Genomic DNA, 22,576 nt, shown 5'->3' on the forward strand with positions numbered 1-22,576 from the left:
GCGTGAGAAAAATTGCTCTAGGTCATGGAAGAAGTCTGTCTTTCATGGTGAGGACCACAACCTTACTTTTAACTAAGAATGGGCCTCAGTATCTGCCATTTGCCTAACAGAGGTCAGAGCTTTCTTACTAAAAAAGTAAAATCGATTTATCATGGGAGTACCCAGAGGGCCTTTTCTTTCTTTCTATATGGCCCTAGTTTTTCTGTTTATTCCATGACTGTGGATGTTGGCTGAATATATCCTGGGTCATCAGGTATGCAGGTGGTGGTCAGCTGATAAGACAAGGTTAAAGAAGAGAACGCTGGATCTGTGGCAGCCGTCATTGAGTCTACTCAACTTCACTGTTAACCTCCTCAGTTTGTGAGCAGGACCCTTTGAGTCAGCTGCAGCCTTTAATGACCTCAAGTTCTAAAATAATAGCCACTCTCTTGTGCCCCTGGCGATAGCCGGCCTGCAAGGTCCGCAACCCTGTTGCCAGGTCTGATGAAGAAGTAACTTTCTTTGTGCATGATGGTGAAGGCTACAAGTTTTGATGTTTCTTCTGAATGTGTGTGATAAGAAACCTCAGATAAAAAAATGACTTGAATCAAATAAGTTTGCATAGAACCCTCTTATCAGCATTAAATTATCTTAATTTCAAATATCCAGAGCCACACATCAACTATAAATAATAGCAAATGAAACAGCTTGTTGATTCCTGAAACTTGTTCATAGACAACCTATAGTTAGCACATGTGAACCTGTCATTCATTCAGAGCTGCCATGTGTTAAAGGACCACTTGCCCATATTTGTAAACGCCTTACCAAGTCTACAGACTTGGTAAGGAGTTCCTTCATCCTTGGATGTTCACACCCTTCGGTTTTTCATCATCTTCGCCTTGGGGTTTTGTATTTCTCCTGCCCTGTTTGTCTCCTATGGGGGTGTGGCTCAGGGTTGGTTGGTTACTCCTGCCACTTTCACTAACTGTGCATTTGGCAGTCTGCCTATCTTGTGGGTCTGCCTCCTGGGTCTCTGGTGCAGGGTCGTACGACACGTTCTGTATCCGCTTCCTGGGCTGAAGCGGCGGGGGTCTCTGTCCAGGAGTATTGTAGAGCGGTCTCTTAGCGGTCCCATCTCACATTTGTTCGGCATTATCGCCTTGCAGTTTTATATGCCTCTGTGGCCGGTTTTGCTATTGCCGTTTTGGACGCTGCTGTTCCTTAATCATTTGTTTGATTAAGTTTTGTACTTTTGCAAGGAACCCTGGTGTCCTGCGTTTTTTCTTCCTGGGTCTCTGCTTGTGAGTTCCTCACTATGTTAGGAGTGGGACGAGGAGGACCCATGAGGGGGTAATGTCTTGTTACTTACCTGTAATCTTCATTACCACGATTAGGGTCCTCCTCGTCCCAGTCCAGTTCCCTCCCTCCCTCCCGCTGTGTTTGTATCTGGACTTGTTGATAACAGGCATGGCAGTGGGTGGGAGGGGCTTATGTTACTTTTTGAAAAATAATCTAGCATTCAGATTGGCTGTCGGGAGGCAGGATTACCTCACTATGTCAGGACTGGGACGAGGAGGACCCTAACCGGGGTAATGAAGATTACCGGTAAGTAACAAGACATCAGGAACCATGAGCATGTGGGCTGTGGTCTCTCAACCCATACAAATCACGTGAAGCAGTCCATTACTCCTCCTAACCACAATTCTCACATTTTGGCGGCAGAGCACACCCACACCCACTGATTAAAGATGGGCTGCCCTAGCAAATAACGACATGCGCATGCTTCAGCAGGAAGTGTCACCGACTGACAACCTTTCTTTCCGTTGTTTATCTCAAAAAAAGCAAATTACATGTACTAAACAGAACAGGAGGACCTTCTTGAGGCAACATCGTAAAGGAGAGTTATGTATAGCTAACAGGATATATATCCCTCTGAGAACGCAACTGCCTCAGGGAAAATATTGAAAGAACTGGAATTCTGGCTTAAACTGTGTAAACATTTGGTAAAGTATGTGCACGCGTTTAAAAGCATTCCACCAGCTGGATCACTGGGGAAGATTGTACTCTGCTGTTATTCAATAAGACAGTAGGCGTGTTAGAAAGTAGGAAAAATTTGTATTTTTGCGAGAAACCTTGTTACCGCATGCTTATGGGTTCAGCAAAAAAACATCTTTGGCAGCCAGCAGCACTTTGAATGTAGACCAGTTTAGGGTATAGGTGCCTTCTAAATGCGGATTTAACCCCAAAACATGGCCATTCAAACAGAACAGTCAAGGCGAAAAACCCTATAAATTAAAAATGAACATGGATTCAGAGCTTTCACTTAGTGGTATAATAAAAGATCTGATTGTAACTAGAAGTAGGCATTCAGTTGAAAGTGGAAATGAAACCACAGTCTTCACTCTACAAATGAAATGGCAGCCAACTTATGTTAAGTGGCATCAATCAATGGAGAGAGCAACAAACTGTGGTGACATCTCCATCAGTATGACCCTATGCCTCATGGGTAATTCTAGAGTTAAAACAGGGACCCCCTGAATTGGATATATTTCCTGGGTCAGGGTAAAGCAGTTGAAAGCAAGGTAAAATACCCAGGCAAAACAGAGAAGAACGATCTGGCAAAACAGGTTTTAAAAAATCAATTTCAATTAATAAGTATAGAAAACACAAAAAAGAGCAGCATGAACAATAAAATATGATAACGTATAATGCCTCATGGGAACAGTCCAACCCGAACAGCCAAGCCATGTGAGTGAGCTAAAGAATGATAATGGATTAAACCCAGATCCGTTGACTGGGGGTGAGTGCTTGCAATGTTCAACACTCCGTCCATCATCCCCTTTGGTTTTGCTTTGTTCGCCCTAATTTGGCAGGGTATGCCCAAACGTGGGTCCCTTGCTCACTTTGCCACTGGATTCAACCTAGCCTGGCTGATGACGGCTGATTAGCCAGAAACCACTTCCAGGATGCTTGTTTCCGGTCCAGGGAAGACATGGCTTGGCAGTTCGGGCTGGACTGTTTCCATGAGACACAGGGTCACACTGATTTGCTTATGGCCATGTCTGAAGTGGGGTGGCGGAGTGAGCTAAAGAAAGATGATGGATTAAACCCAGATCAGTTGACTGGGGGTGAGTGCTTGCAATGTTCAATACTCCGTCCAGCATCCCCTTTAGTTTTGCTTTGGACACCAGAGAACATGGCAGATCGCATCACGGGGCCTATGGAAAACCGGGCAACCTCGAAAACAGTTGTAGGAAGGTGGATACCTGACTATGGTTACCCCAGATTTTTTGCCTTGTGTTTAGCTGGTTTTCTACTTAGTTGGCCTGGGATCCTTCTAATCAGGGTCCCAGGCTATCAGCTCTCTCTGTAAAATGGACTCCATGTACCCTAGGTACATACCTAATTGGATATTGGGTCACCTTATGAGCCCCTGTACAGTGTACTATAGGTACCCAGGGCATAGGTGCATCCAAAGCCTACCAGGGACTGCAGCATATCTTTTGCCACCCCTGGCTGGCCATCCAAACTGACACAACTGGCTGATCACTCAGCTGGGGCAAGGTCGTGTAATCACCCCTTGCTTAGATATAGTATACCTATATCTAAACCTATATCTGGACACATATATACCTATAAGTCACTCCTATGGCAGGCCTTAACAATCCTGGAGGCAGAGTGCTTGGTTTTATGTGAGATGGTGCTCTAGCATGAGCTGAGCCTGTCTGCAGCTTTCGGAACCATTTCCTTATAGCTGTTCTAGGATACTGCCATACCATATAATCCTCGCATTATAATCCTCGCGGTTATTGCTAACTTTGGTTTGGCTTTATCAAAACATGTCGTGTAAGGTGTCATACACTTTGGAATACTACCCCCTCGCCAGTTCTGGCGACGGGGGTAGCATTCCACCCTTCTAGAGGGAGAAGACATGTGGGTAACAGTAAACACGGTTAAAACTAACCAGAGCCTCAGCATCACAAAATGGATGCTGCTGCCCCGACACAAGTCTGGCCTCCTGCTGACCGAAACTCTGTCCATCACCACCCCTTGTTGTAAATATTTTTGTCCACCCTAAGCGTGGAAGGGTATACTCAGATGTGAGTCCCTTGCTCATTGCACCATCAGGATTCAAGCAAGCCGGGCCGAAGACGGCTGAAATGCCAGAAACCGGTCCCCGGAAGCTTGTTTCCTTCCCAGTGTAAGAATTGGCTTTTGTAGTCTGGTCTGCCCTGTTCCCATGATGCACTGGGCCAGGGACAGACTAATTTGCATACAGCCAGGTTCTGAAACTGGGATGGTGCAATGAGCTAAAAAACGGTGTTGGATCTAGCCCTGATCTCTTGACTGGGTGAGAGTATTCTGCTTAATTCAGAGACTCTGTCCATCACCACCCCTTGTTGTAAATATTTTTGTCCACCCTAAGCGTGGAAGGGTATACTCAGATGTGAGTCCCTTGCTCATTGCACCATCAGGATTCAAGCAAGCCGGGCCGAAGACGGCTGAAATGCCAGAAACCGGTCCCCGGAAGCTTGTTTCCTTCCCAGTGTAAGAATTGGCTTTTGTAGTCTGGTCTGCCCTGTTCCCATGATGCACTGGGCCAGGGACAGACTAATTTGCATACAGCCAGGTTCTGAAACTGGGATGGTGCAATGAGCTAAAAAACGGTGTTGGATCTAGCCCTGATCTCTTGACTGGGTGAGAGTATTCTGCTTAATTCAGAGACTCTGTCCATCACCACCCCTTGTTGTAAATATTTTTGTCCACCCTAAGCGTGGAAGGGTATACTCAGATGTGAGTCCCTTGCTCATTGCACCATCAGGATTCAAGCAAGCCGGGCCGAAGACGGCTGAAATGCCAGAAACTGGTCCCCGGAAGCTTGTTTCCTTCCCAGTGTAAGAATTGGCTTTTGTAGTCTGGTCTGCCCTGTTCCCATGATGCACTGGGCCAGGGACAGACTAATTTGCATACAGCCAGGTTCTGAAACTGGGATGGTGCAATGAGCTAAAAAACGGTGTTGGATCTAGCCCTGATCTCTTGACTGGGTGAGAGTATTCTGCTTAATTCAGAGACTCTGTCCATCACCACCCCTTGTTGTAAATATTTTTGTCCACCCTAAGCGTGGAAGGGTATACTCAGATGTGAGTCCCTTGCTCATTGCACCATCAGGATTCAAGCAAGCCGGCCCGAAGACGGCTGAAATGCCAGAAACCGGTCCCCGGAAGCTTGTTTCCTTCCCAGTGTAAGAATTGGCTTTTGTAGTCTGGTCTGCCCTGTTCCCATGATGCACTGGGCCAGGGACAGACTAATTTGCATACAGCCAGGTTCTGAAACTGGGATGGTGCAATGAGCTAAAAAACGGTGTTGGATCTAGCCATGATCTCTTGACTGGGTGAGAGTATTCTGCTTAATTCAGAGACTCTGTCCATCACCACCCCTTGTTGTAAATATATGCTGACCGAAACCTGGCAGGGGAGGCTTGGACAAAGAATTTCCTGCAACAGGGATGTGCTACACCACCCCAGACAGGAGATAGTGGATTGGAGCAGGGAGGGTTGAATGAAACTAGACATTGCCTGGGGCACACAAGGTGTCCCATGCAAAATCCAGTCAAACCGGTTCTGGGGCACTCCAGTCCCAGCTCTGGCGCAAAACTGGACAATGGGAAAGGGGTGTAACCACCCCCTTTCCTGGTCCCACCCACAGGAGGGACCTAACAGGTAAACCAGCCCCTTGATTTGGAATAAAGGTAGGAGCTGTGCCCATGAGCATTAGATAATCCTGACTGAAACTTTGAAACGAAACTCTGGACCCTTCGACATCCCACTCGACGCGGAAGACTGAAGAATCTCCCTTGTGGTCAAGGAGTGACCACCCTGTGCAAACAGGTACCATGCAGCACCCAACGGTTTGCTTTGTTGCAGTTCCCGCCGGAACTCGAGCGACAGAGATCGACAAGACCCAGCGTTCCTGCCTTCCAACAGCCCGATCCACAGTCCCAGCGAATCTGAGACCCGTGGAGGTGACCTGAAGCGTGGGGCCGGCCATCTTGAAAAGACTGCGAAGTGCTGACCGTGCAGCTCCAGAGGCACCCTCGAAGCTGTGCATTGGGGTTTGAGAAGCCCCAGCCCCGAGCAGCTTGTGCACCGAAGATCTCCCCTCCACACTCACCGAGTGCTGCGCGGGCCCTTTTGCATTTTCCTGCTCGACGCATTGGTCCGGTCGCTTGCCCGTTGGCCAGTGGCCCCAGTACCGACGAACCTTTGAATTTGCTCTGCTAGTCCGGTTGCTCCAGGCTGGCCCTCGCTCCCCTGAAAAGGAGCAACCGCTCTGACCTTGCTGGTCCGAGAAAGAAGCGATCTTCCAATCCTGCGTGGGTTGCCTTTGCCAAGGCCTGTTGACTCCGATCCGGAAACCGACACCGCCGACATTGAGAGCCTTTGTGGGACAGCTCGTGATTCACTCCTGGTCATCCTCGATGCCCCAGAGTCCACGTGGCCGCGGAGTAAAGCTTCCCTTCAACCACCTGATTGCGCCCGACATCGCCTGGTTCCTTCCTGGTGCCATCCTGGTCACTGGCTAGTGGGCTAGTGACCCAGACTCTGTCCCCTCTGCTTTCAGGTACTCTACATCTTCGATCCACCCTTGGATCCAACCGGACTCTTCTCTCCTGGCCGCCTGCAGCATCTTCATCTCCAGGCTCCATAGAACTCCACGACGAAACCCGACACACTTTGGCACCTATGCACCCGCTTCCTGTGGGTGAGGTAACGATTGAACGCCGGTGCTCCTGTAGTGGTTTACACCTCTAGTGTCCTAGTTTTAAGTGGCTAAGTTCTTGTCCAGTCGGAAGACTTCTAAAACAGTAACTTTGTAACTTTTACGCACCATTGACTTTGCATTGGTGCATGCGTGTGCTTTTAGCGTTGCACTCGATTCCCGCGGGCTACTCCCGTCCTAACTGCTGTTAGTCCAGTGTAGTCCAAGCGATTCCCTAGGCCTTACCACTGTTCGTAAAGTGATACTTGTACCACTTTTTTGATATAAGGTTTGAGTGGCCACCGGCCCTATCCATAATTGTGCAACTTGTGTATGTTTAACTGTGCTTTTGTTTAAACGCTTGTGCCTCTAAACTCATAAAGAGTATAGAGGATTATTCTAGTAATAAATACATATATTTTTATAATATATAACTTGTGTGGTGTCCTTTCATTTGATATTACAGGATTGCATATGGTAAAACAGCTGGCTTCACATGCACTCTTGAGTTTAGCCTGAAGGCTGCTTAGTCCATGCTACCTCTAGGATAGCTTGTCTATAAGGTTGACTTACAACCACCACCATAAGGGATTGTTTGGACTGATACAAGGTGCCCACAGAACTGTGGACATCATACATCAGGCCAACTTCTCACAACAGTCTAAAAAGGGGACGGCCTCAGAACGGAATCCGGTAACCAAGATCGATGACCGACAGGCCCCACCAGATGGAAATCAGACCGGACCAACGATCCAGTAGCAACGGAGCTGAGCCCCCAAAATTACGAAATATCGCCAACAATGTAGACAGGAACCCAGAACCAGTGAAACATTAGGATTTGAACACATAACCTCTTGAGAAGGAGACCGCAACATAACCACCAGGCCATGCTGACTCCACCTGGGCATAACACTAATTGACCAACACCCAGGGGCAGCTGCAGGCACTGCAGAGGCTGGGAGCCAACTGGAACGCAGCCCCCCGACCACGAAAGGGCCGAAAAGAAGGCAGAGTACAGATCCTGGAAAAAAGACTAGTTCCTCGGCATAAACTGTCTTTGGAGTAAGCCAAAAAATCCCAGGATCCACAAAAGGCAGGAAACTGACCAAGGCATCTGAGCAGCATCAAGGTACCAAAGCACGGTCCAGAGAGACCTCCTACCAGCCACCGCTGCCGCAGCAGCCGAGGAGAGGGCCCTCAGGGCAACAAAAGTACAGCAGACAGAAACTGAGTCAAGACCTCCATCTGCACCAAAACAGGAGTGAGATCCCCCTGACCCGGAAGACAGTCAAACAGGTACCCAAACCCTTAGAATGGACCTGCAAAGCATAGGCTAAAGAAGCGCCAGCAAGCACCCCAAAAGAAAAGTAGCAGAAAAATGCTTAAGAGCGGACACCACCTCCCGCACAACTGGGTCCGCCCAGGAAGCCGCCTCTGAAGACAAAGAGGAAGAAGAAGAAGCCATGAAGGACAAAGCAGAATTGACCCCAGGAACCAGAGGGAACTGGGTGACAAAGTCCGCCAGGCGACACAGCTACCCCAGAAAGCGCGGATTCCCCTGCATGTCGACAGCAAGCCACAACACAACCAGAATATCTGTGAGGACATCATGAGAAGGCAAGACATCTACCACCGAGGAACTATACATCATCAGACAAGGACCGGGTGTCAAATCCCAGCAGCGCATGAACAGATCAACATGTCAGAAAAACCTTACCTCGGATGTACTCACCTTCAGGAAAATCGTCCATGGCCTCATAAACATCCCCAGCCTAGTTTGCAGAAGGCTCCAGCAGCGCAGCCTGCACAGCAGAATGAAATAAATCCTGCAAACAGACCAGGAAAGTCGCAAAAGGACATTACACTGCAAGGATAAAGATGTCGCAGGCACTTGAGAGGAATACTTAACACCCATGGCCACAAGTAGGAAGAGCAAACCATAAAGGAAGCCCAGCCACACCAGGAAGTATCCAACCACTCCACATTAACACTGTCACCAAGCAACCAAGACCAGTGTAACACAAGACATGGAAAACGAAAGGGACAGCCCTGCCACTGCCACAGAACAAACAACCATGGTCGCGGGAGCCGGATGCTGCTAGAAGACCCCAGCACCGGAACAACCAGAGGCCAGAATGCAAGGAAAACTCCCCGTCCCAATCAAACACATGCACAGGGAGCGCGTTCTGGCCAAGGAGCAGGAACGCGGCCAAACGGAACGTCGGTGCGGCCTCGTACAATAAAAGTGTATGGTAAACACTATTCACAGTAAAAATAAAAAACTCACGGCACCGCAGACCCAGCCCGTCCAACTTGAAAACCGGCAACAGAAAACACAGAGCATACCAGCGTTCCGGTCGACGTCCGACAGCAAAAAAAATAGGCATGGCAGTGGGTGGGAGGGGCTTATGTTACTTTTTGAAAACTATTCTAGAGTTCTGATTGGCTGTCGGGAGGCAGGATTGCCTCACAATGTCAGGACTGGGACGAGGAGGACCCATGAGGAGGTAATGGCTTAAGCCATACTCATGAGGTGGGGATTAAGGCGTGAGGTATGTTTTGCATCCAGTAAATACTGATGACCCGGCATGTGGTTTCTATAGGCTGTGGTAAATACCTCATCTTCCGAGTTTTCCTCTGGAATGAGTCAGTGGTTTGCTGCACAACTTTCCTCAAGTGTTAGAATTTAAAGCGCATTTTCACAGTAAATTTCGGCAGGTGTGACCTGTATAAATTTACCAGTGGAAAATTAGGGGTTCTGTAATTACCACATTGCTTGAAATTCTGATCTAGGAGTAAACTCCAGAGAGCACAAGGATCGCAATTTAACCCTCACCTCATAACAGGGGCCTTGGATTTCTGTTCTTCGCAGAAAAACACAATTGCGTCACCAGGTCTTCATTGACCTATCATTTAGAAGTAAATAGTAGCGGCAACCTGTGAGGCATCCAAGGGTTTAACCAACAAGCACTTTAGTAGAACTATGTCCCAACCTCACACCTACCCCAAAAGGAGAACAAGCATTGGCAAAGCCAGCAAGTCTGCTTTTTGCATCCCCAGCATTTTGGCTTTGTCAAAGCTTGTTTTTTTCTGATGAATACTCCTAACCACAGATTCCACCCCTTATAAGAATGACACTCAGAGTATAGCCCATGGGCCGTATGTGGCCTTCCTGACCTTTACATGCGGCACCCTGGTCAACAGCAGCACTGAGCTGCTGTGTACCCGACTCAGCTCTAAAATTAGAAGGATGTAAAATTAACTGGCAAGCCTTTATATAAAGGTTAATTGAAGTTAAAGTTAGTTGCAGGCACCACTTACCTTTAAGTTCACCATCATTTTTAAAGACATCTTGGAGCAAAAGTGTAAAAATATGATAAAGTCTCTTCAAAATTATAACAGTGTATTTAATTAGTCTGCAGAACTGTTTCACCTTAGTACATCACATTATATTGTGCATTGAGATTTTTTTTAACTAATTAGTTTTCAAACATGAATTTCGAAATATTAATTATTTCCCCCACCCTGATGACAATGCCAATAGTGAGCTAAGAGACAAGTCAGTTATGTGCACCATCTGGGTGGCCTGGGTTCCTATCATACATGACAACATTATTATTTTCTTTTTTTAAGAGTTTTATATAGCGCGAACTAGACCTGAGGCATCGGGTATCAGAGCGCTTTACATGAGCACCAGTTTTGTTACAGATACACATTCATTTTGGTTAGGCTCTGGGAGATTCAGAATCACAGGATGTTGAGCGTCATTGCTGAGACTCGAACCCGGTTCCCCAGTTCCGAGGTCGACCGCTCTAGCCGTAGTTAATTAAATCAAACACAGGAGAAGAATTTGTACAGTGCACACCCTGAAGTCATGTATTTCGCTGTATTATATGTGATAATGAAGAAAAAGGAGGGAAAGTGAAATAAAACAATTGCTCAAGATCACAATTTATTTAAGTTGGGTGCCGGGGATTAATCCAAGGTTTTCTGATTTCACATTGTGTGATCCAGCCACTAGATGCATATGCTTCGCTTCTTCTACACCCACCTAACTGCCAACCCCACCTTCCAAATCACAGAATCCCTCCTTTGCCGGCATCAATGCAGCCCTCTGTTACGTCACTGACCAAACGTTTTAGCCCTGGCTAAATGTTTGTAAATGTTTGTAAGTACTGACTGTGAGTAATGGCTGTGCACTGCAAAGTTTATATGTGAAATTAAAGGCGTATACCGTGCTCCTTAGGATTACTCCCCGCTCAGGAGTATATTACAATGAATCTGGACAGCACTGACACGGTATGTGCAAGTGTCTCCTAGGGCACTGGTGAATAGGTGCTGAAAAAACCAGCTGCAGTTGTACAATAAAGTTTTTCAATAAAGTTTTTTTGTGCTTCTTATCTTCAAAAGTATTTTATTCATACTCATGGAAATTGTTCAATGTAAATACATGATCACGCTCATTATTTTCCTTCATGGACCATATATATCATACTTTCTTCTTTTTCATATGTCAAAAAACATTCCTTCCAATGCATTTCGGCCATGTGGCCTTCATCAGGGAAGTCTGTGAAACAGAGAATGTATCTGTCACTCCTTTATACAATACACAAGTATATCACTTTCTATCTAAGTTGGCAAAAAAATACCATGAATAAATGAAGAAAAGCTGCCAGGTTTAAGTATATAGACAAACCAAAAAGCTACCAGGTTTAAATGTATACACTGATCAGGGAGCTTGTTCGTATAGCTCCCCTCCATGATGTGTCACATTGGTGAAATTAAACACTAAAGTCGTGTGTGGTACGCCAACGCGTATCTCGCTTAGTGATGCTTAATGACTAAACTGTCAGAATATCGGGAGAGTAATCAACTTTCGGTATCACTATTCTAGTTCGTGTCCAAACGTGTGGTTTAAACATCAATAGGATTTACGCGCTTGTATGCCTAAATTCCTGAGCTCCGCAGCGGCTGCGGTGTAGAATTCTTACCGGAAAAGTGTCTCTCGTAGCGTCTAATGGCGCTGTGTTCTGTTCCACCATCGGTTCAGGGAAGTTCGCGTGTGACGCGTAGGGGGTGTGTTTAATCGTCTGTTACGCGCGTATTTTTTAAAGCAACCGTACGCTAAAGCTAAGAGTGTTCTAACGCGCTGATTCAATAAAGCGTCTATGGTATGCAATATAGTATCTATTCAGGAGCGCCTTAACATGATAGAGGGTAACCCTGATCATTCATGAAAGTACAATCAAATTAAGAGTTAATACAATCAAAATGAGATAAAAAACCTTGGATTATGATGTTCTAAAAAAACAATGATGTTCACATCGGTTATTTGGCACAGCACAAAACGAAATGTAAAACACTGTATCATGATGCTCATAAATAACAACTGAATTCTGTCCGTTCATTAATACCATTCGGGCTCAAAGTCTGTAAATAGTATATCCAATGGTTTTCACGTTTTAAAAGAGCTTTTTTATTGTCTCTTTGTTCATTTCTCTCAACAACTTCCAGTATGCAAGCCTTGATTTGATTCACTTGGTGATTATGTTCAATAAAGTGGGTAGCCACTGCTGATTTTAGGACTTTGGTTCTGATGTTGCTTTTATGCTCGGTGAGCCTTATTTTGAATTTGCGTTCCGTTTGTCCAACATACGCTTTACCGCAAGGGCACTTCATCATGTATATAATGTTTTTCGTGTCACAAGTGGCATTAACATGTAACTTAATTTTATTTCCTCTCATAGGATGCGTGATGGTATTGCCTTCCATTATGTTGTTGCAGTTACTGCAGTTTCTGCAAGGAATTGTGCCTTTGAATTTAGTGTTGGACTCTGTCATAGTAGGGCATTTAATGATTTCTCCTAAGTTTCTTGCTCTGGTAAATGCAAATAGTGGTTCTTCGGCAAAAATAATATTAAAATCTGGTTCAGTCTGTAATAATCGCCAGTGTTTCTTGATTGTTTTTTTAAACAATGGGCTCACCGTGGAAAATTTACTCACACAGGTTATTTTGGCTTCCTTTCTAGTTTTAGGTGCTGAGAGTAATGTTCTTCTTTCTTTGAGTTGAGCTCTTTCTAGTGTAGATTTCAACACCGTCTCTGGATATCCTCTTTTTCTGAATCGTTGTAACATGATTTGTGATTGCGTCATTAATTCCTCCGGGTCTGAGACGATTCTTTTTACTCGTAAAAGTTGGGAGTACGGTAAATGCTGTTTGAGTGGAGATGGGTGGAAACTCTGATATGTTAATAGGTTGTTGCGGTCAGTCTTCTTTGTGTACAGCGTGGTTTCTATTTTGTTGTCTATTTTCTTGATCGTTACATCCAGATAATTGATTTGGTTGTCGTGAGTTTCATAAGTGAATTGTATTCGCCGGTCTATCTCATTTAGTAGTTGGATGTTGATGATCAAATTTTCCCTCGTACCATTCCACAATATGAATATATCGTCGATATATCTGAGGTATAGACGTAAGCCTTGTTTCCATTGATCTTTTTGTAGGATGTGTGTGTTCTCATATTGGTGCATGAAGATATTAGCATACGAAGGTGCTGCCGGATTCCCCATAGATGTACCTGATTTTTGGAGGTACCAATGATCCTCCCACTTAAAATAACTATGCATCAGTGTAAAGTTTAGTAGCTCCAACAGGAACACCAGGGGTGTGGAAATTTAAAAAAATCTACTTGGCCAATGGACAAAATGTTACAGAAATCTACTTGTCCTGGAAAGATATCTGCTTGCCCCACCTATTCCATATATCACTGAGGTGTGTCTGCACGGAGAGAACCTGCACTGCAATCAGGGCAACATACTATGCAATATAAACTTCAAATGCAAGTCAAATTATGCAGTGCATGGTCATACGCCCTTAAATTCAACTGTTGCACTGGCTGGATGTACAGCATGTGTGCAGATGTGTCAGTGTGCACTGCACCCAATTATTACCCTGTATGAATGTGACAATTTTTCAAATTTAAAGAAATAGTGCAGAAAGGCAGAGTACAGGCTGGTAATTGACTACATTTCTTGAAGCGTATTTGGCATAGACTGTGCCGGAATATGAATCTGTAGGGCAGAAGGGTGTTCTCCATCCAAGGGCCAACTCATAGCTGTTTAGTTTAAAAAATACTCACATGTGATCATGCTCTGATAAACGTGTGGATGGGAATAACCACTTCTCGGCAGAGCTTATGAACTGTTCATGGGGCAGCACAAATCACATAGCAGAGGTGTTTAGTTCACTGAAGCAGTATCCACAAGCATGAATACACAAGAGGAAGTAATGGGCAGTTAAATCAATCTCTCCTTTTACACTCCTGGGCAGGTGTGGTGTGATTATATTATTGTGCATTCACTGCTACATTGACACATTCTTTTACCACACAAGGAGCATATACAACACTGGCAGTAGCAGTACAGGGTTCTCTTGTGTGCAGTACTGGTGAGTAATGGCACCAGCAGAGTAAGCTTACCTAACATGAAAGGGTGCAGATCAGCAATAGATGTGCAAGCTTGTCTCACTGAGATTTGTAAAGTACTCCCTTTTTTCTTTAAAATCCAAGTTCTCTGCCACTTGTCTCTCTCCTTCCAATGTCCCCAGCCCCCCATTGCCCACCCAAATGTGCGTGTTGTCTTTCGGGAAATCCTGTAATTCTGTTGCAGGATGCTGATCTATGAGTATTGGGGAGCCTGGTGAAAGATACGGTTTTACAGTGCAGTAACTTGTGCAAACAGTTTCTTTATTTCAGAAGCGGAGGGTCCAAGGGATGATAGTTGGATATTTGAAAATGGGCACATGCATAAAGAAGGCACAAAGGCAGTCACACAGGAAGAGCACCCTTTGGCAAATCATGTAAGGAAAGAAAAACATGCCTTTATATCTACATAGGACGAATATTCACACAGGCAGAAGAGTCACTTTTCCTTGGATCTTGTATGGGCTCGTTTTTAATGCTGACGTAACTGTGCAACAAAAATGCAACACTACAGCGGTTGCTTAAAATTCTGAGGTGGAAACATTGTATATTTTCACCCAGTTGTGAATAAAACCTGATTGTGACACCTAAACATTTATATTTCGGTAATTTCTGCTTTAAATTGAGCTCGCTTCTGCAATTTTTGCCATTTTATAATGTTGCAAATGAATGATGGTCCCCCACAGGTGACAGGTCCTGTGTGATTTATATACAGAGCTACTCTAATTACGAGAGTCTACAGCTGAGGCGTTTTCCAAATAATTTGCCATGTAATCCAACACATGCTGCCTAAACAGCATATTTTAACAAAAAAAATTGGCTACCATCTCAAACAGATCAAAAGTTACTAAAAAGGGGGTAACGTCCTGCCACACAGTGAAAAGCCCTTCACAAGTAGTGACTGGTCTCTTTTACATTGCTATTGCTGTTTTTGGGTCTTGATATGAAAGAAGCAAAACATTTATACAGTGTTAACGTGTACAGATGTTAAAATAATGAAGTAATACTATCAACGAAAGTGTGCTGCATTATGCTATATAATTCTCATTTTTGTGGCCACATAATTTAGTAAACCCTACTGCGTAATTTAGACCTTCCCTGCCACATCAATTAGACCTTCTCTGCCGCTTCATTACAGTGGCTCTGCTTATTTAGCACAAACTGCCAGTGTACTGTGCATGGTGGGGGCGGTTTACAGTAGGTACAGGAGTTGAGAAATGCAATCAAATAAAGGTATAGGCTAATAGAAATGTGGAGAATAACCCGTTTCTTGACAGGATTAAGCCTAAAAAAATTGACACGGACGTGAGGCTTTTCCCCTGCAGCAGTGGCAAGATTAAAAGATAAAGTGTGGGCATTGATTAAGCGAGAAGTTGTGGAGCGAAGGGGGAGGTAACGGAATAAGGAAAAGGCAATAAAGACTGGGGGGGGGGGGGTATTAGTAAAGGAGACCTCGTCTGGGGCAAAATTGTGGACATTGCAATGTTTGAGACGCCTAGAGAGACCCACATCTCAGTGAACAGTGTGAAATACGCTGCACACACATCATTGCCTGGATTACGAATATACTTTCTGCCTTCTGCATTATGTGGTGCTTTCTTTATTTAACTGTTGCTTGATTTGTTTAATATCAGGAAAACAATGCAATTTAAAAAATGTTTCTATTAACACAGCACACACATAATCGTACAAGGCTGCATTTTCTGTAAACCTGCCAGGTGTTTAAAGTATTATCATTTGCTCCGTGCCCCCAAATGCGACCTCGTCCATAAAAGCAGAGACAACGTAAAGGTCAATGTCTCTCTGTAGTAAACTTCCTTTCATTGTTTCACTCCTACAACGATGCACTGGTTCCATTGCTAGATTGTAAAAGGAGAGATTCCTGCCTTATTGTAAATTGTTCACATGCCACACATTTGACCCTGCCCCCACGCTCACTAAATCCAGGCCATTTCACGCAGAATCACAGTTAACATACTATTATTACGGGTCGGACCGCTGAAAAACCCATTATCAGACTAACTCACCTGCTGGGGAGGCATACAGTATGTCCGAGACGCAGACTTGTTGCTCTCGATTCCAGGAAGTGCGCAGCAGCGCACCAAAGATTAATGGCCTGCCTGGACGGATCCCACTAGACAGGGTGATCGAGCCACGTAGCAATCAGTGGCAGAGAGGCCACCTGCCCCCTCGACCCACAGCGCTGGGACCTGGCAGTGGAAAAAGTGTTTCCTGCCTCGGGATCTGCCCTTGCACGTTCGGCAGCTGGGTTCCAAGAGCAGGTGGGCTGCACCAGTGTGGAATCTGCGCTAGAACACTGACGTACTGACGTTTAAACAAGACTCCCCCAGCCAATCACTGGCTAGATAGAGGCCAGTCATGGGCTTCCAGTCATTCAATGTCCTACAAAAGTTTTCTGACTGCATTTCTAATTGGCTGTGAGCCAGAGAGTGCCCACAGCTCATATATTTTTAGTGATTTAATGTCTACATGTCCGTCGGACAAAACAGACAATAAATCTTCTTGCCCATTATAAAAATCTTCTTGGTTCGGGCGTCGGGCGATATGATTTCCCCACCCCTGAACACTTTCATTGATTCATCATATTCCATCTGAAGCAATGCTTCTTCCACTGCTTCTATCATCATGAGATGGGGTATAGAGGTGTAGAGTGCTTGGACATCTATTGTGCACATGATGATCTCCTCATCGGCTTCAAGGTTTAGATTATCCAATTTTGTCAAGAAATCTGTGGTGTCTCTGACGAAAAAGCCCATCGTGCTGACGAAGGGTTGAAGATATTTATCAATCAGTTTTCCCACAGGTTCATGAATGCTCCCGCGAGTGGAGACTATAGGGCGGCAGGGAGGCTTAATTGGATCTTTATGGATTTTTGTAGTGAGATAAAATTTGGGTGCTTTAGCATGGTCAGTCGTGAGATACTTCTTCATTTTGTCATTCACACATCCTCTTGACATGGCCTCTTGTATGATGGTTTGGAGTGTTGCTTGGATTTCTTTGGTTGGATTGGAATTGAGTTCCATATATGTGTTTTCATCCTGTAGGTGTAATAAGGCTTGCGAGTTGTAGTAATCTCTGTTCATAATAACTAGAGCTCCACCTTTGTCCGCTCTCTGGCAAATGATCATGGGATTGTTAGCTATTGCTTTAAGAATAGCATGTTCTTTTTGTGTAAGATTTTTGGTTTTTGATTGTTTTCGACAGTTAATTTTGTTTAAATCCTGTTTCACTAATTGTTCAAACAAGTCTAAGGTCTTATGACTGATGGGAGCCATATAAGTACTTGTGGTGGTAAGACCTTTGAGAGGGTCTTCCTTCTGGTCTTGGTGTTCCACTATTATGCTGGTAAAGAAATGACGAAGTCTTAACTTTCTCATGAGCTTGAAGAAACTGATGTTTACCTCCAAATGGTTAGTGTGTGCTGTGGGCACAAATGATGTCCCTTTTTGAAGAGTTTTGATTTGTGGTCTAGTAAGGTTGACATTTGAGATGTTAATAACCAAATTGTCTAACTGCGGTTCTTTTTCTTGTCCTTCTTGGTCGTTACATTCCGAGTCTGTGGAGGGTCTTTCTCCTTCTCTTGCTCGAGACTTTCTTCTTGACCTCCTGGGTCGTCCCCTGTGTTGGGGCCTACTTCTAAAAAAGGGCTGGGCAGCCTTGTTTGTGCTTGTAGGAGGTTTTGATACCATTGGTGTTCTTCTAGATGTGTCTGATGTGGCATCTGTATCCGAAGAGGATGTGTCCGTTTGTTGTGTGTATGGACGGCTTTGTCTTTTTTTAGCGTAGGAAAATAATGTGCGTGATCATGTATTTACATTGAACAATTTCCATGAGTATGAATAAAATACTTTTGAAGATAAGCACAAAAAACTTTATTGAAAAACTTTATTGTACAACTGCAGCTGTTTTTTTCAGCACCTATTCACCAGTGCCCTAGGAGACACTTGCACATACCGTGACAGTGCTGTCCAGATTAAATGTTTGTAAGTACCATGCCTTATAATAATTCCCAGATGTAGATTGGATCCGGAAATCTTTTCCATAGCAGTGATCCAGCGCACCATTAGGGGGCGTCATGCTGCTCCTCCCTGACTCCGCACTGTCCTATAAGTGAAGTAGCGGAGCAGCATATAAGCGCCACCCCTGGACGCTGATATCCGTTCCTTTCTTTCCCTCCCTTCCAACATGGACCTGGAGCTCAGCTCTCATTGTTTTCTGGCAGTTTTCCAAAGACTTCTGACAGTTTCAACAGTGTGCTAGGAAACCATGTTCCTACCCTACCTACTGTTTTAGGCATGCAGCGACTGCAGGAAGCAGATGTCAGTCACAGACATGCATGAGGTGTCTGAGTTCTGAAACTGACTCCTATGTTGTGCGGAAAATGCACCTTGAAGGTGTTCTGAGACTGGGAGGTGAAGCAGTTTGTCACAGAACACAAGAAGTCACATCCTTCACAAAGGTCCCACTCATGCTCCAAGTCACGGGCGCAGACTCTGTCCCAGTCTCGAGGCCACTCCAGTGACCACTCATCTTATAGTCCTCCAGTAAGTAAAAGTCCAGGTCCAAGTGCAGATATAATAAAGTGAAGCAGGACTCAGACCCTATCTGATGCCCTGATTCCAGAGAGAAGATACAATTGCGTCAAGATGCAAGTCACACTCCATCAAGGTCACTGGTCACTGAACTAATCCCTCAGCTGGCCTCGACATGCCCCGAATTTCTCAGGCCATCATCAAATATGCAGTACATTGAGGCCTTCAAATAGGCATACTGCAAATTTCCCATGTGTTTCTGGCTCCCTCTGGCGCACCTCCAGGCCCTATTGAACCGTGTGTGCACCCCTTGTTTCATCCGTCCTTTTGCAGTTTCTGGGCACCTACTGACACCGCTACAAACTTTTACTTCAGTCCCAAGAGCCAAGCCAGTCCCTGCTACCACTACACTGCAACCGTGCCACAGGCACCTGTAGATGATCCAATGCCATTGTCGGACCCCAAACCGACTTCTGCTTGAGTTCGACCAATGTCGAGCTGTGAAATTACAAAAGCGCAACTGGTCGTCATGCTCCCTGGCTCTAACCCAGCCCCTCTACCAGGAGTAAAAAATGACCTAATCAGGTATGTCATACTGCCCTGTGGCATCTATTCCCAACCGCTTGTGCTCGAATTCCCAGAGATGTAGAGTGCTGTGCAAGAACAGACAAACATAACATATCTTTAATTTTGTTTACTGTCTTTTCCAGGTGGATATTGTACAGATGTGCATCATTGAAATGAAATCGAGACCTGGCAAACCTCTCTATCACTTGGAACATTTCATTGAGGGCAAGTATATCAAATACAACTCCAACTCTGGTTTCGTCAAAGACGACAATATTCGGCTAACTCCACAGGTAAGCCCAAAGCAGAAGTTTTAGTCTATGCATCTTCATTTTCTTAACTGTGTTTAAAAGTCTTGATCTTCATAACAAGCCACTTGTTAAAGCTTGATTTCCAAGGGATACTGTGTAGAGATGCTCATGCTACAGAAATTTGGTATTCGGTCATTAACATGCAATAGAGCTACAATATAGCTACAGAGCAATGAAGTCCTGCACCGTTACCGTAGGAAGATTTTACGACAGTAGCACTAAAACTTGAACAAAAAGAAATTTTCCTCTAACTCCGGGGCATCCTACTGTAACGCCCAGATCGTTTTTCATGAGTTCAGAGAGCCTTATGCTCGTTGCAATTAGAATTTGAGAGTTTGTTTGCTTAATAGGAAATGGACCGTGCCCCCCTCCCAAAGAGGAAGCTTGCTGTTCAGAAACTTTCTTGTAGAACCGAAACATGTATGTCATTGTCTGTTTCTGAAACAGAGAAGAATGGATTGCCTCTTAATGTAATTAAAGTGTAAAAAAAAAATTTTGTAAAAAGTTTCTGGATGTCCAGAAACTGATGGCATAGTTGTATTCATTAGACCTGTTAGGAGCTTTTTTCCGAGTACCAATTAACGCCTTACCAAAATTACCTACGCTTTCTGGTTGACATTTCTTATTAGCAGTTCTAGACTGGTATTTAGCCTCGAACATCCCTAAGCACTTTAAACAAGGCCTTGCCTGGGTGACAGGGTTTTCAGTAGGGGTGCAGGAGTTTCTAAAAGAGATTCTTTAGGCTTTGCAGTAGATTCTAATGGTGCTGTTCGTGCAGTGCCTTCTGGTTTTCTGTGGAAATCACTGAACGTAACCTCTCAGGGACCGGAGTACATCAAATTGTTCTAAAAAAAAAGGCAGGTTGGAGAATTCATTCTTTCTAAGCAGGTAACGGCCTTTTGGACTTCAAAAAAACAATTGCTTGATTTTGGCGAGAGCAGAGGATGTGGGGGCTGGAATGCCAGCAGTAGGTAGTTCCAGGTAACCTTGCACGTCTCTGGGACATGCTTGTCTGTGAATGACCTTTTGTTCTGCCATTTGTTATTCATGGTACCATGAGTAATATACATAGTCCAACCCTCACTGTAACCACAGGCTCTGTTCCTTACTCATCACAGTGGCTATTGGAGGAAGCATTAATCCTCATTGCTCCTCAGTGTGCCAGTCAAACATGGTTCTCAGATCTGGTGGAGAGTATTGGAACTGACAGCTCATCAGGACTTGTTAACAATGCAGGGAAGCCTGATATGCCGCCCAGAATCAGCTATATTTAACTTAGCAGCATGGTTCCTCAGGATGTAGTTAGGACACCAAGGGCTCCCACAGAGAGCCACGAAGAGTCTCAAATAGGCCAAAAGACCTACCATAAGAAAAAGCTGCATGGCAAAATTGAGCTGGTTCAGACATTGGTGCAACGGGGTGGGGAACAGCGTTTACAACGCAACTTTTACCACGCAGTACCTTTACCACGCAACTTTTACAACGCAAGCATTACAACGACTTGCGCTGGGGGCCGCTGTAGGATAGGGAATAGTTTAATTTACTATCCAACTCCTTCCCCACTATCCACGGGGACTGGAGTTGGAATAGTAAATTAAACTATTCACTATCCAGCACCCCCCAACGCAAGTCGTTGTAATGACTTGCGTTGTAAAACTTGCGTGGTAAAGGCATGCGTTGTAAAAGCATGCGTAGTAACGACATACATCCCATACATGCTGGAAATTTGCCTTATCTGGAGGGTAACCCGGTTTTTGTTTTTACTGGTTATGGAACTCTGTGCACTTCATGCCTACTGACCAGTGGTAATGTGCTTGTGCTCCTCCTTTCAACATAAGAAAATCAGTATACTCCTGATTGGCACATTTGCTTACCTATCAGTCCCTATTATATGGTATCAAGGTATACTCGGTGTCTGTAAGTTAAATGTCACAAGAGGATTGCATCAACCATTGTGCCATCCACTACAGTAACAATGTAAACATTATTGCAAGCCTGCCACCATTAGCCTGACTGTACAGGTGTTAACTGCAAATTGGACATGCCAAACTAACCTCTTTTTACAGGTATAAAACCCTCCTTTTAACTATTTATGTCTCACCTATCGTAGGCCTTACTGCCCATAAAGGCAGGGCACATAGTATTTAAAATTAGGATATGTAAACATTTAATATTCAACATGTCCTTACTGTGAAAATGCTATTGACGCTATTTTCACTGTGGCGGTTTGACTGTAAAAAAACATTGAAATGCAATATTAAATACGAGTTCTGTGTCTCAGGAATGGGACTAGCTTGAGAGTAATTAAACAATTTCTAATAGTTGTTAAACATCCTTTTCAATGGTGATGTTTGATTTGTTCAAACTATTACAAATGGTAACTTTAAAAAACTTACCTATGCCCTGACTGAAGCCGATGGACGCTAAACCTTCATTTTGTTCTGCCTCTTCGGCCAGCCAGTAATTAGCGTTTAAATTGGCATTGATGAAATAAGGTGTAAACTTGCTCCCAGGAGCAAAACAATAGGCTGACATGAATGGGAATAGATGACACATCTGAACTTGATAGAATATGCAGAGGGGGCTGGAAGGATCTTCTTTGACAATAAAGTGTCAAGTCCTGCTTGAATATCACATACTGCTTGACATGTCTGCTGGCAATTTTCATATGACAATTGGGGTACACTTCGAAGAGGTCTCCCCTGTCACAGGCAAATATTAGCTGACACTTGGATAGGGCCCTTGTTTTCTTCTGCCAGCCTGTCGGGCCCCAATCACAGTGGGACTCTGTTTGACATCAAAATGTTGCAGCCTGTGTGACAGGCCTGCTGGGTTTACATATAACATTTGGGGCACACTTCAAAAGAGGGATACTGACTGACAAAACACTTTGCGTATATCCATTATCAGTTTGCTGCACACTTAA

At 44.6% G+C, this 22,576-nt stretch overlaps 1 protein-coding gene across 6 annotated transcripts in view; it reads left to right on the plus strand.

The window, feature by feature from the left end:
- EEF2K (eukaryotic elongation factor 2 kinase) overlaps positions 1 to 22,576 on the plus strand; it is a 192,893-nt gene that overhangs the window by 87,258 nt on the left and 83,059 nt on the right. For all 6 annotated transcript variants that reach the window (XM_078665123.1, XM_078665122.1, XM_078665124.1 and 3 more), the window contains one exon: positions 19,483 to 19,632. In XM_078665123.1, the coding sequence (XP_078521249.1) occupies positions 19,483 to 19,632 (150 nt within the window). The remainder of the gene's footprint in view (positions 1 to 19,482; positions 19,633 to 22,576) is intronic.

Source organism: Lissotriton helveticus, chromosome 10 (assembly GCF_964261635.1).
Source record: "Lissotriton helveticus chromosome 10, aLisHel1.1, whole genome shotgun sequence".
Taxonomy (NCBI): Eukaryota; Metazoa; Chordata; class Amphibia; order Caudata; family Salamandridae; genus Lissotriton; species Lissotriton helveticus.